Source organism: Lathyrus oleraceus, chromosome 6 (genome assembly GCF_024323335.1).
Source record: "Lathyrus oleraceus cultivar Zhongwan6 chromosome 6, CAAS_Psat_ZW6_1.0, whole genome shotgun sequence".
In the NCBI taxonomy this organism is placed as follows: domain Eukaryota; kingdom Viridiplantae; phylum Streptophyta; class Magnoliopsida; order Fabales; family Fabaceae; genus Lathyrus; species Lathyrus oleraceus.
This window is the reverse complement of record NC_066584.1, coordinates 507,463,114-507,478,022: the sequence shown is the minus strand read 5'-3', so window position 1 is coordinate 507,478,022 and position 14,909 is coordinate 507,463,114. Positions and strand designations below refer to the sequence as shown.

Sequence of the window (14,909 nt, the reverse complement as noted above, 5' to 3'; positions counted from 1 at the left end):
AATATGATGAGTTGGTATACTCAACCTCCTCCAGTTTCCATATCTCATGTTATCCAAAAATCCTTATCCACTCGGATAGTAACACCAATGCATTATTATAGACACATATACATTGTCAAAGTGGTGTAACAACCAAATAATTATTATACTTGCAAATACTTAACCATTTAGAGTTGAAACTTGAATGCAATCAAATTCGGTGTGAATCCAAACATCCACTGAAATGTCTGGTTAACAAGATGCTATCTACCTAATCAACCTAGGGCGTACCTTTATATGGTGTTTAAATTCCTCATAATATGCCATGAAGTCCCAACATCCCAAACACAACACCGATGTTAATAAGGTGACAACAACAATAATAATTTGAATAAATTAATTAATTAAATATAATCACAAGTGTCGGTATCAAACCAACATGAACACGGATAACCTTTTTTGTCATATTACATAGCTAATATGCCTCTAAGATGCTAGATATTTTAGAGATGAATTTTTAAGTTACTATGCTTTAAAGACACCATTCATCCTAGATATTTTAGAGATTAATTTTTAAGTTACTATGCTTTAAAGACACCAATAGACCAATACTGTTCTCAAATAAACTCAGAGGTCAGACCAGTGTCTAATATGTTTTTTTTTTGAGGAAAATGATGAAATGCATGGCATGGGGAAAGCCAGTGAGAAACTGCACATGGAGTAATTTTCAAGATTGTGTGTGTGGCCTTAAAAGTCAAAGACATACTCCTAACAACCAGTTTAAATGAGCCATTATTGAGTAACAATAAATCAAACAACATATTTGTTCCTCCAAATTTTAACCCAAGGTGAAACATCAAAAATAGTAACTATACCATGTACTGTATGTAAGATCTTTATTGTTTTAGTATATTTAAGACATGAATACAACTTGTACCTAACCTTATCTTTCTTTAAATACTGAAATTGAACACAAATGTAAATGACTAACTGCCAGAAAACTCAAGATTCTCCTACAACCAAATCAAACACGGTGGTGTGAACGTGGAGGTTTCAGTAACACCCAAATGAAACATAACATAACATAGCATAGCCAGGTCACAATCATAACAGATCAATAATTCTCCATTATAAAAAATAAAAAACATAAAGCAAAATAAGGAAACAGATGGGTTTTTATTCACATCATTGGCACCCAAAACAATCCACTTACATGCAATGCAAGAAAACATTATTCTCAATCTAAGAAATGGCTAAGAATTGAAGATAAATAAAAATCTCAAAAACAAAGATCATCATCATAAATAGCACAACCAGAGCATTTATCTTTGACACACCAACTGCAATCACCTCTGAAACAACAACAGCAACAAGTAGAGTGAAAGTGGAGAGGTTGAGAGAAATAGTGCATGACTCACCATTCACTAACAGCAGCTGTGTCAAAATCAAAACATGCATTTGATTGCCACTTTAAATGGACCCCAACTTCTCTTAATCTCAAACAATGCAGCCAAGAACAAGATACAAGTATATGTTGGAAAAGTAGGATACTCCAATCCAATCCAATCCAATTCAATCCAACAAATTGGGAATGACATTTGAACTTGAGAAACACAACAATTGAATTGACTCACTCAAGCTCAGAAACAAGCTTTCAAGTTTCAACCACTAGTTACTTCTTCAACAGCAACAATAACTTATCAGTCAAAACTCTAAACCCACTAAGAAAGTGAAACAGAAGCAATTAACTCAGCATTCCATCAACATCCAAGCTTGCAGAGCTTTCAACTCAACAATCAAAAACGAATTCTACCAATGATTAAGGTTCTGAAAACCTATTCCAGCCTCAATCCAGTTTATCACCACCACTATCACATCACAAAAATAAAAATCATATTTTTTCTCTCCTTCTGCAAAACCCCAGAATCTAAAACAAATTTGAACTTCTAAAATAAAAAAGAAGACTAATTAATCAATCTTCCAAACCAGAAGGAAGAAAAATTCCTAATTGAATTCCTTGATAGATGGACTTCTCCACTCAAAACCAAAGGAACAAAAAAAACTAAACCCTAATTCTTCTACTTTCCACGCACATCAAAAAACAACATCCATAACAACACTGAATAACTATATATACCAAGAAAACACCACCGTCACCGTCACCACCACCACTGCAATTCAATGATGTTCATCGTCTCTCCGGCCAGAGTTTCCATGTCCACCAGACAATGAAGCAAGCAAATTCAAATGTCCAGGAAGATAATTCCCAACTCTAGCAGCTGAAGCCTCTCCCATAGCTTGTTGCTGTTGTTGTTGATGATGATGATGAGCGAAGAAATTCGCTTGATGCTGTTGCTGCTGCTGAGCCAAAGACTGAACCACCATTTCCGGCGGAGGAGCAGCAGCCGCGGCCGCGAAGCTCCAAATTTGACCAAAATCAGGCCGTGCAGGTAACGCCCAGAGAGCAGCCGGTGTAGAAAGAGAAGCAACAGAAAGAGCGTCGTCCTTAACGTTCCCCGACGGAGAAGACGAATCGTCATCGGTGCGTAAACGTTTCCCGAGAATGAAAGGAGTGGGAGAGAGAAGCGGTTTGTGGTCTAGCGAAGTGGAGGAAGGAGAGGGGAGAGAATTGTTGGAGCCACGGAGAGAAACGGAGAGAGATGAGAAACTCGCCGGAGTGGTTCCAGTCCCGGTGGCGGCGATGATAGAAGGTTCAGCTTGACGGAGCAGCCATTCGATGGTTTGACCATCGGATTTGTGACCTAATTCGCGCGTGAGTTGAAAGACGCGTGCGGCGCATATGATTGGCATGCGAATACGGCGTCCTCGGCCGTCTACTTTACTGTGACGGTCTTTTGACGGCGGTTTCTTGACGGCTAACTGTTGACGGTGTGGGTCAATGATTGAGGCGTTAGTGGTTGTTGGAGTTCCGTCGGCGTTAGACATGGTTAGTTATTTTAGTGAGAGGATGGTTTTAGGGTAAGAGGGTAAGGGGGTGGTAATAGTAGTAGTAGTGGGAGTTGTTGTTGATGAATTAATGTTGTGAACAAGAGGTTGATCGAGTTGAGTGAGTGAGTGATAGAGAAAGAGGGAACAGAGGTCTAATGATTGAGCGGCAGGAGCTGGTGGAGACAGGAAGAAGGCACATGGGTGGTGGGATCCACTTCTTCTCTATACTATCTACTCTATGTATCTTTCATTCCCACGCGCGCTTTCTACTTCTCCGTAACTCTTTCACTATTTCATCAAAAAAAAAATGGTAACAATCAAATCTCTTCGGTTTTATCTGTCAATCTCTTTATTAATACTTATTGACTACATGTATTAGATCAAAATGAACAAATGATATTAAATATAATAGTTTAAATGTTCTTCTTTCAGATATCACTCACAACTCTTGAATATCTAAAATGAAGTGCGATGAGGTGATTATCAAAAGAAAAAGAAAAGATAAAATTAATATCAATGTAAGTTTGTGTAATAAAAATGTGGATAAATATTCACTTTCAAGAATTAGAAATACGGAGGGTATAGGTTGAGCACTTGATCAACTACAATATTGATATTTTTTTCTTATGATATAATTTTATGTATAACATATTAGTCGACTAAGAGTTTGTTTAGCTTACACTCACATTTGACAAAATCACATAAGAGTTCACGTTAATATATAATTCATAGATTCATTGAAATCACATCAAATTTGCATTGCGATATGATATTTGATGCATTGCGATATGATATTGAAGTTCAAAACTCATTATTAAACATATACTAAATTAAGAATATGCATAAAGTTTACTCCTTTCTTAGGAATAAGGTTATAGATGATAATAAGTGATTGATATGAAAATTATTAATTCACTCGGTCAAACAACTTTAGCATGAAATTTCCTTTTATATATATATATATATATATATATATATATATATATATATATATATATATATATATATATATATATATATATATATATATATATATATATATATATATACTATTACAAATATATTCATTTTATCTCGGATAGATAAACGAACGGCGACCTGAAAAACTGCCACCTTAATCCTCGATTTCTGAATAATCGAGGGGATAGTTGAAAATGTCATTTGTTTGATTTCCAACAACAACATTTTTTTCAAAATTATGTATCGCACGCCATATACCTCTCGATTTTTGTTAATAACAGAGAAAAAGATGTTCGTTTTTATGTAAGTTTTTGCTAATAACCGACGGGTATAACATATTTTATTTTTATATATGGTTTGTTTTAAATCTCATTTTTATTGACATACAGGCCCGATCCTGTGCATGTGCGGCATGTGCTGCAGCACAAAGCCTCACATTTTATAAGGCCCCAAAATTTGATTTTTTTTATAAATATTAATAAAAATAAATAAAATGTTATTAAAAAAACTCAATAATTGAAAAAATGTTATGATAAAAATTTAATACATATAAAAATTAAGATTTATCAAAACTCAAAATAATTATAATTAAATTTATTTTTAATTAATATATAATTGTATTTTTGATATATTTTTTTAGTTATTATAATTGTATTTTTAAAAAAAATTGAGTCTATTTTTAAAATTAGAACGGGGCCTCCGATATGATTGGGCCGACCCTGTTGACATATATCATATTTTTACACTGAACATACAAATTATATGACAGAATCATATCACTTGTATTTTATATAGAACATAACACAAAATACCAAATTTATATCGTTTACAAAAGTAAATGTACAATATTTACAATACTTACAATGACATAAAACTTCTATCAAGAGAACCTATACGTATTTGAACTTATACATATTTTCACCTATAATGACAAAACCTATATACAATGCTTACAACAACGAAGAAAAACTATTGTTAATGAGATTCATGATAAGATAGGAAGGCACCGACCCAACGTAATTGAATGTTATCTACATCTTCTTATGGGAATGGTGTTTCGTCGCTAATCCCCTATAATTTGAACAAAATTTAAATTATGATAAGCTAACAATATCAACATTAACTTAACAAATATACATAAATTACATGTATATGGATAAAGTTAATACCTTAAGTCATCCATTGATAACGTCTCCAGAGACAATATTAAACATATGTCTCATAATATAATATCCATATTCAAAGCTTTCGGGTTGTTTTCGCGACTACAAATAATTTTCATATAGTTACTAATTAATACACACAAAGCATAAACAATACATTAGTGAAGATAAAATAATGTCAAAAACCACAAGTAATACATTAGTGAAAATAAAATAATGTCAAAAAGCACAACTAATACTTACATGTGATTCTATAAACGTTGGCTTTCTACCCTGTAGGTTACGTTTCACAAAATTGCATTCCTCCATGTTAGAAGCAATCCATATTCAGTAGTAGTATTAGTTTTATTAAGCGTAACCTAGCTAGTGTAGGTTAGCATTTTTGTCTACATGGTATTATTATTTGTTTATATAAACAAGTGTAGATATCACTAGAGTGGCAGTGTGTAACCATTTGTTGTAACTATTTTGAAAGAGTAGTGGAAGTTTATTATTTCAATTCTCTCTCTTCTTCCATCTTCATATTCTTCATCTTATGCACCAACAATTGGTATCTAGAACTCCGATTCAGATCCACAGAGAAACACATGGAAACACAAGTGAACAATGAGGCGTTGTGTGATTGATTTCATTTCTTGAATTCATGTTGAATTTTTTGTCAGAATCGTAACATAATCATATTTATTAATTCTGCATGATTGGGAAACACTAGTGTTTGGTGAGATATGAGTGAATTGCATAAGATTAAAGATGAACAAAAATGCTAATTTGAGTACTAAGCTTCCAATGTTTGATGGCAAGAACTGGAATCGGTGTATGATTCAGATGCATGTGTTGTTTGGCGCTCAAGATATTCTTGATCTCGTCAACGACGATTATGTTCTGGTTGCACTTCTAGAAAATGCAACGGATGCGCAGAGGAATGCTCAGCGTGATCTGAGGAAGAAATATTATAAGGTGTTGTTCTACATCTATCAGTGTGTATATGGGAACGTGTTTGAGAAAATCGTTGATTCGATGACGATGAAGGTTGCGTGAGCCACACTGGTAAGGTGATATGGCGGTGATACATCAGTGAAGAAGGTGAAGCGTCAGTCTCTATGTAAGCAGTATGAGAATCTCAGCATGAAGAACAATGAAAAGGTGTCTGACTACATCTCTAGAGTGATTCTGATCATAAATGAGACGAAGTTATGTAGAGAAACTCTCTCCAAAGAAAAGATCATTGAGAAGGTACTTAGATCTCTTACTCCTCTATTTGATTACATTATTGTAAAAATTGAACATTCTAAGGATCTTAGTGTTAGGGACCAATTAGTACTACTTTTTATACCATTTTATTGTTCCCTTTTACCAAGTTTTGATGTTATTACACACTTTTATTCTCACTATTTTGTATAAATGCAATTAGGTTTAATTTATTTTGTTTTGAATAGTTATTTCACATTTTTGTTAGTTTTGTAGAATTTCTGGGATAAGAAGGCTTTGGATTGCAATACCACATCTTGGAGGAAGCTTGCCAAACAAGGAAGCTGGAGAAGCAACAGTTCGCGCCGCAAACTGCCTTCGCGCCGCGAAGGCTGCGAATCCAGCAAGCTGACTGAGGGTCAAAAGTGCTGTTCTGCAGGAAAAGTTTATTGCCATTTTGATGTCTGCCTGTGAATTGCTTTTCTGCTTTAGATGACAATGTCCAATTAGGGAAATGTCAACCTTTTTTGTTAGAGACAAAATACATTAATCTAGGGCATTAAAAGCATTCACTATCATTCACACATTGATATGGAGAGATTTTTGTAAGGGAGAAAAATAGAGTTTTTCTTCTTTAATTTTCTGCTTTGTAACAATGATGATGAGGAGCTAAACTCCCTTTTGTCAAGATTGGAGGTAGTAGCTATTCTCATTTGTTTATGTATTCACGTTGATTTATATATATGATAAAGATTGTTGATGTATTGAATACTGTTTTTGCTCTAAGTTGAAAATCAGATTTGAGTAGTTGTCGAGAGAGATTACTTGAGTTTAGACATAAAACAGATTTTCAAGTAGTGGATAAGTTGTAGAGATAGATTTATTCATTACTCTTCTTTAATATTAAACTTTAAAGATTACTATTTTGATAGTTAGGTGGAGAGATCGTCTAAGGATCAATATAGTGATTATCACGATATCATTTAGACATAAATGACTTTGAGAGGATATTTGAACATCATCAATAATCTTGAATCTATGTATTTATCATAAGGAATCATAAACATTTGAAATAGTGAAATCCAATCTTGCCAAGCTTTTATATTTGACTAAAACCATTTCATAGTTTTTGTTAACATTTACTCACAAGATATTTTTCCAAACAAAACAACCCTGTTACTTTCTAAACTTATAACATTCGGATTGTAGAACGGCGGTAATATCAACCAATCTCTGTGGATACGATACAAAAATATTTGCCGAAGATATACTTTTCAACAAATTGGCGCCGTTGCCGGGGATTGGTGTCGATATTACAAGCATTGCAATAATTCTTTGTTTTAAGTTGTGTTACATTTATTACTATCCCTCTTTTGTTTCACTTGGTTTGTTAGTTTTGTAGATTCTAGTGTATGCGAGGAAAAGCAACCGAGGAGCAACTTCAATTCGATCCTGAAATTGAAAGAACACTTCGGAAGCTCAATAGCAAAACACGAAGGAGAAGGAAACTAGCCGAAGAGAGGAACCGGAGAGAAGAAGCATCTACTTCTGCACTTGTCTCAATCGAAGAAGTGGTTGTAGAGGCTTGTAACGGAAACATGGCGGATGAAAATCGTACCGAAATGTCCGCTAATAGTCCAAGAAGAAATGCTCAATTTGCCCGTGGAGGAAGAAATACAGAGATGAAGACCGGAATCCTCCAACTTCTCTATGCAAATCCATTCACCGGAATGGATCATGAAGATCCGTATACCCATCTCATCAAATTCTATGAGATTGCGGGTTCTACGGGAATTGATGAGACGGGTGAAGAGGCATTATTCAAAAGGATATTCCCACACTCCTTAGTGGGAAAGGCAAAAGAGTGGTACCTTGATCAAGCAGCAAGAGTGATGACGGATTGGAATTTGCTAGAAGAAAAGTTCTTAGAAAGATATTTCCCTCAATCCCGATTCATGGAAGCCAAAACGGCTATCGCGGTATTCACTCAAGGAAGCAACGAGTCTCTAAATGAAGCTTGGGAAAGATTCAAGTCAATGTTGAGAAAATGCAAGGGTCATGGTTTTGATGAGCTCACTCAAATCCATATTTTTCTAAATGGGCTCCAATCAACTCACATAACACTTTTGGATGCTACCGCGGGTGGTTCTCTTATGTCAAAGAATGCGGAAGAAGCTAAAGTCATTATTGGCCGGATGGCACTCAATGATCGTCAAAGTCAACATGACCGTAGTCCTTCACAACGTAAACCGGGAGTTCTTGAGTTAAATACCAATGATGCCATTCTTGCTCAAAACAAGCTACTCTCTCAACAAGTGGAGTTGCTTACTTAACAAATGGCCAAGCTTCCACAGCAAATGAAGGAAATTCAAGCTTCTCAAGTTCGACATCAAGTAGCATGTTGCGAATTATGTCAAGGGGATCACCCTACTGGTTTTTGTCCTCCACTGGAAGAAGTAAGCTATGTGAACAATCAAAATCAAGGCTATCAAAGGAACAATCAAGGTTATCAACCATCAAGGTTCAACAATCAAAATTTTCAGCAGCAAAGTCCTTACCAACATCCAAATTCTCAAGGACAGCAGTCGCAAGGAGGAAGTTCCAAGCTAGAGGATACTCTTCAACAATTCATGCAAGCTTCCATGGCAAATCAGAAGAGTAACGAAGCAGCAATTAAAAATCTGGAAACTCAAATAGGCCAACTTGCAAAGCAACTGTCGGAACAAAACGCAGGATCTTCTTTCTCCGCTAACACTCAACCCAATCCAAAGGAGCATTGTAAAGCAATATTTACTAGAAGTGGTAGAGAGTTGACAGGTGAAAAAAGTGAGGAAATTACAATAGATAATGATATGGATGCTATGCTGGAAAATGAGTATGTGGCTTGTGGAAAGAAGAAAGTGGCAGAAACTGCTCAGTTCGCGCCGCGATCTCCCTTCGCGCCGCGAAAATAGCAGAACCAACAATTGATGGAAGAGCAGCAGTGTGAAGCGGAAATGAATAAGGAAATCGAACCAAGGAAGAAGAAGAAAGGAGAGAAAGGAGTGAAGGTCAGTCCAGTTCAACATTTACCATATCCGCACGCACCATCAAAGAAGGATAATGCTAGGCATTATGCACGGTTCATGGACATCTTCAAGCAACTCCAAATCAACATTCCATTTGCTGATGCATTAGAACAAATGTCGCGGTATGCTAAATTCATGAAGGACATTCTTACCAAGCAAAAGGCGACACGTGGAAGATGAGACCATATTGCTTGATGCACGGTGTAGCGCCATCATCCAAAAGACTCTCCCAAGGAAGGAGTCTGATCCGGGCCGGGTTGTTCTACCGGTAACCATTGGAAGCACATACGTTGGAAATGGTTTGATTGACTTGGGCTCTAGTATAAATTTAATCCCCCTCTCCATTGTAAAAAGATTGGGGAATGTTGAGATTAAATCGACGAGAATGACTCTACAACTAGCCGACAAGTCTACCACCTCACCATACGGAATCGCTCAAGACATGCTTGTGAAAGTGGACAAATTTTTGTTTCCGGTGGATTTTGTAATAGTAGAGATGGATGAGGACCGTGATGTACCCCTAATTCTTGGAAGACCTTTTATGAAAACTGCTCGGATGATGATTGACATAGATGATGGGCTAATGAAAGTGAGGGTGCAAGATGAAGAGGTAGCCTTCAATCTTTTTGAAGCCAAAAGGCATTTCAATGGTAAGTGTGAGTCTTTCCGAATCGATGCCACCAAGGAGGAACCAGTGGAGATCGCAAACCAGGCTCATGTTTCTAACCCATCAGAGAAATCTCTTATCGGAGTCTACAAAGTTTCGACCCAAAATGAAGGAGAAGAGATGGAAGCAATGTTGCATGAACTAGAACCTCGCGGAGAACTTGTTTATCATGAAGAGACAAACGAAGGCTTGGATATGACAAAGGAAGTGGAAGAGCCAAAACTAGAGCCAAATTTGAATTATTTGTTCTTGGGTGATGACTGTACTAAACCGGTGGTCGTTAGTAACACATTGTCCACAAAAGAGGAAGACAAATTGATTCAAGTGCTGAAAAAGAAGGAGGTTGTCAAACTATTGGAGGCCGGGATGATTTGTTCTATCTCCGACGGTGAATGGGTGAGTATTGTGCAAGTAGTTCCGAAAACGGGTGGTATCAGATTTTATCGAAGGTTCATCAAGAACCTCTTGAAGACAACAAAGCCCTTGAGGAAGTTGCTCAACAAAGCCGGATCGTGAAGATCGTTGAACCGTCGAGCTATAAACGACGTTAAACAAAGCGCTTGTTGGGAGGCAACCCAACATTGTAAGCCTGCATTTTAATTTTTTTCTGCTATTTGAGTTTTTGCTGTGTTAAATTTTGAAAAAATTGGGTTCTGTTTTTTACAGTTCGCCCCGCGAACACCGTTCGCCCCGCGAACTGAATTCACAGCTTCAGTTCGCGTCGCGAACAAAGTTCGCCCCGCGAACAGTGAATGGCAGAACTAATTTTTTTTAAAATTTCCTTCAGTTCGCCCCGCGAACTGAAAAAAAAAACTTTTGTTTTATGTCATTTTCGTTTCATTCCTATTTTCACAAACTTAGGAGATTCTTTCAACAATCTCGTTGCTCCACTTCCAAACCTCTAAATTTCAAAACTTCTCCTCTCCATTCCCTTCCTAGAAGGATTTTGTTGATTATGATAAGTGGCCTGAGGGCAGACCAAAATTTTGGGGGGGTGCAGGAGGTGGTGTAACCCATGGCGATGAGTTGAAGGAAGATTGAGGAGTTTGTTGAATTTTAGAGTTTGTCTTGATAATTGCATGAATACTATTTGAGATTTAAGTGTGTTTTTAATCAACTTGGTTTACCAACATTTCTGTTAAATTGTTCTTACTCTTAAGTCAAGCTTAAAGCAACCGAGAAATGATCGCAAAGAAAGAAGCATAGGACACTTCGAGTGGTGATGATAAGAAGTAGTGTCGGTATTTCAAGGTACACTTTATCGCTTTCTAGACTTAACATGAGTAGTTTGATGGTTTGTGCAAATTTCATATCATAAACTCATTGAAATGTATGTCATCTTTGAATCAAAATAGGACTTAACCATTTGTGAGGAAGCTTTCCATTGTACACTAAAAAGCGGGAAACCGAGCATTATTTTAACTCATTCTTATCATGCTAAATCATGCATCAATCTATTTTTGTGAAAATTTTGAAAATGATAGAGGCATTGTTTGTGAGAAAAACCACTCGACCAAAAAGTTTAAATCAATTAACCTTGTGAGGAATAATCCTTAGTTAAACCCCTTTGAGCTTAGTTTAGGATTCATTTGATTGATCATTGTAAAATCAATTGAAAATTGTGGAATAAATGAATCCTAATTTCTTTCGTATCAGTTGAAACCTCAAACCGAGTTGTTTGCAAAATTTTGCCTTTTGCTTATGTCTAAGTAGGGAGCATTATTGAATAAATTTGGTTTTGGAATCTAAAGTTGGGGAGAGTAAAGTGAAAAGTTGATTAGAAACTTGGAAAAGTGAGTTTTTATAAAAGGGTGAAAATATGAAAAGAAACAAGAAAAAGAAATCACCCTTGAAACCATAGAGCAAAAAAAAAAAAAAAAAAAAGCAAAGAAATGCTCATGGTTGTGTGGATGTAAAAGGAAAAAAAAAAAAATAATAGGGATCAAAGAAATGGAAATTGTGTAGAGTTGAATGGTTGGGAATGCTCCCTTAGGATAGGCAACTTTGTAAATTCTCTTAATCATATCCTTTCTTGTAACCTAAGCCACATTACAACCTTTGAAAGACCTCTTGATTCTCAATTTTCACATGATTTGGTATTTGTTATGATAACCGCATGATTTGAGTTGTTGTTGATTTAATTGCTTGGATGAGTGAAAGTAACCCTTCATGTTATTCATCATTATTATTATGTGTGTGTAAGTTTGATTCAATTTTGACATATATGGTTTTGAATTCCATTGGAATGATTTTTGCACTCAACCATTTTCCTTATTCATGTTTTGTCTAGAATTAAGATAGGTGGACTGAAAAAAAATTGCCAAACACTTTTGAACCATTTGAATGTCCTTGGTAAATCCTTGCTCCAATCTTTTGTGTTATTGTCTTGGTTGTGAGGGTGGAAACTTTTGTTTAGGGACAAACAAAATGCTAAGTTGGGGAGAGTTGTTAGGGACCAATTAGTACTACTTTTTATACCATTTTATTGTTCCCTTTTACCAAGTTTTGATGTTATTACACACTTTTATTCTCACTATTTTATATAAATGCAATTAGGTTTAATTTATTTTGTTTTGAATAGTTATTTCACATTTTTGTTAGTTTTGTAGAATTTCTGGGATAAGAAGGCTTTGGATTGCAATACCACATCTTGGAGGAAGCTTGCCAAACAAGGAAGCTGGAGAAGCAACAGTTCGCGCCGCGAACTGCCTTCGTGCCGCGAAGGCTGCGAATCCAGCAAGCTGACTGAGGGTCAAAAGTGCTGTTCTGCAGGAAAAGTTTATTGCCATTTTGATGTCTGCCTGGGAATTGCTTTTCTGCTTTATATGACAATGTCCAATTAGGGAAATGTCAACCTTTTTTGTTAGAGACAAAATACATTAATCTAGGGCATTGAAAGCATTCACTATCATTCACACATTGATATGGAGAGATTTTTGTAAGGGAGAAAAATAGAGTTTTTCTTCTTTAATTTTCTGCTTTGTAACAATGATGATGAGGAGCTAAACTCCCTTTTGTCAAGATTGGAGGTAGTAGCTATTCTCATTTGTTTATGTATTCACGTTGATTTATATATATGATAAAGATTGTTGATGTATTGAATACTGTTTTTGCTCTAAGTTGAAAACCAGATTTGAGTAGTTGTCGAGAGAGATTACTTGAGTTTAGACATAAAACAGATTTTCAAGTAGTGGATAAGTTGTAGAGATAGATTTATTCATTACTCTTCTTTAATATTAAACTTTAAAGATTGCTATTTTGATAGTTAGGTGGAGAGATCGTCTAAGGATCAATATAGTGATTATCACGATATCATTTAGACATAAATGACTTTGAGAGGATATTTGAACATCATCAATAATCTTGAATCTATGTATTTATCATAAGGAATCATAAACATTTGAAATAGTGAAATCCAATCTTGCCAAGCTTTTATATTTGACTAAAACCATTTCATAGTTTTTGTTAACATTTACTCACAAGATATTTTTCCAAACAAAACAACCCTGTTACTTTCTAAACTTATAACATTCGGATTGTAGAACGGCGGTAATATCAACCAATCTCTGTGGATACGATACAAAAATATTTGCCGAAGATATACTTTTCAACACTTAGCATCATGAGAATTGAAGAGTTGCAAAGTAGTCTAAAGGCACAAGAGTTGCGTCTGATTGAGAGAAAATATGAAATGGTGGTAGAGGAGCAGGCTCTAAAAGCAGCTTCTAGTAAGAAATATCATAAGCAGTCTTAATCAGAAGGCAGGAAGAAATCTGATGGTTTTTAGAAGTCAGATACTGCAACTTCTAAAAGTCAGAAGAGTGCTCAAAAGAGGAAGGAGAAGTTTGACAAGAGGAAGGTCCACTGCTATTAGTGTAAGAAGTTTGACCATTTTGTCGTTGATTGTTGGTCAAACAAGGAAAGGAAGCCAGAAGAAGCAAACATATCCATATGTTATTATGATGATGAGTTTATGATATTGATGGCTTATGAGTTTGATAATGCGTCTTTGGAAGACTGGTGGTACATGGACACTGGTTATTCAAATCACCTTACTGGAAATAAGAAATGGCTGGTTGAGTTTGACTCTAGTAAGAGGACCAAGATCAGATGTGTTAATGATGAGTATCTGAATGCTGAAGGAATAGGAAATGTCAGTGTAGTTCTGAATAATGGTAAAAGTACATTGATTCGGAATGTGTGGTATGTTCATGGCATGAAAAGAAATTTGATGAGTGTAGGTCAATTAATAGATACATGATTATCAGTTACCATGAAGAACAATCTTTTGAAGTTGTATGACTGTAATCAGAAGATGATTATGAAGTCAGAACAGGGAAGGAATAGAACATTCAAAGTGAATGTTAAAACTGTAGATTCTGGATGCCTTAGTGCAACAAGTGTTATGAAGGAAAGTGATATGTGACACAAAAGATTTGATCATTTGAACTTCAGAAGCTTAGCGAATCTGAATTCAAAGAAGTTGGAACATAGAATTCCTACAATTAAGATGCCAGAGAAGTCATGCAATGTGTGCATATGATGGAAGCAACCAAGACTTCCATTTGGATCTAAAATGCCTCCAAAAGCAAAGCATGCTCTAGGTGTGGTGCATTCGGATGTGTGTAGACCATTTTCAGTACCTTCACTTGGAGAGAATAAATACTTTGTGTCATTTGTTGATGATTTCACAAGGATGGTGTGGGTATCACTTATAAAGTTCAAACATGAGGTGTTTGTTGAATTTAAGAAATTCAGAATCAAGGTTGAGAATCAAAGTGGTCAGAAGCTGAAAGTTCTCAGAACTGATGGTGGAGGTGAGTATAACTCTAAAGAGTTCATAAAGTTATGTAAGGAGAATGGAATTAAGCATGAGGTGATTGCTCCATACACTCCTCAACACAATGGTCTTGCTGAAAGAAGAAACCTAACTTT

The 14,909-nt window shown here is 35.7% G+C and overlaps 1 protein-coding gene across 1 annotated transcript; it reads right to left on the bottom strand.

Moving 5' to 3' along the window:
• Positions 1–1,136: 1,136 nt before the first annotated feature.
• LOC127091964 (transcription factor TCP7) lies at positions 1,137–3,158 on the bottom strand. The gene has a single exon (XM_051030717.1). It carries the CDS (start codon positions 2,923–2,925, stop codon positions 2,158–2,160), a length of 768 nt encoding a protein of 255 aa, XP_050886674.1. The 5' UTR covers positions 2,926–3,158; the 3' UTR covers positions 1,137–2,157.
• Between the last annotated feature and the right edge of the window lie 11,751 nt (positions 3,159–14,909).

What these genes read in the sequence shown, in the direction of transcription:
- LOC127091964 (XM_051030717.1), bottom strand. Translation starts at nt 2,925, where the DNA reads ATGTCTAACGCCGACGGAACTCCAACAACCACTAACGCCTCAATCATT.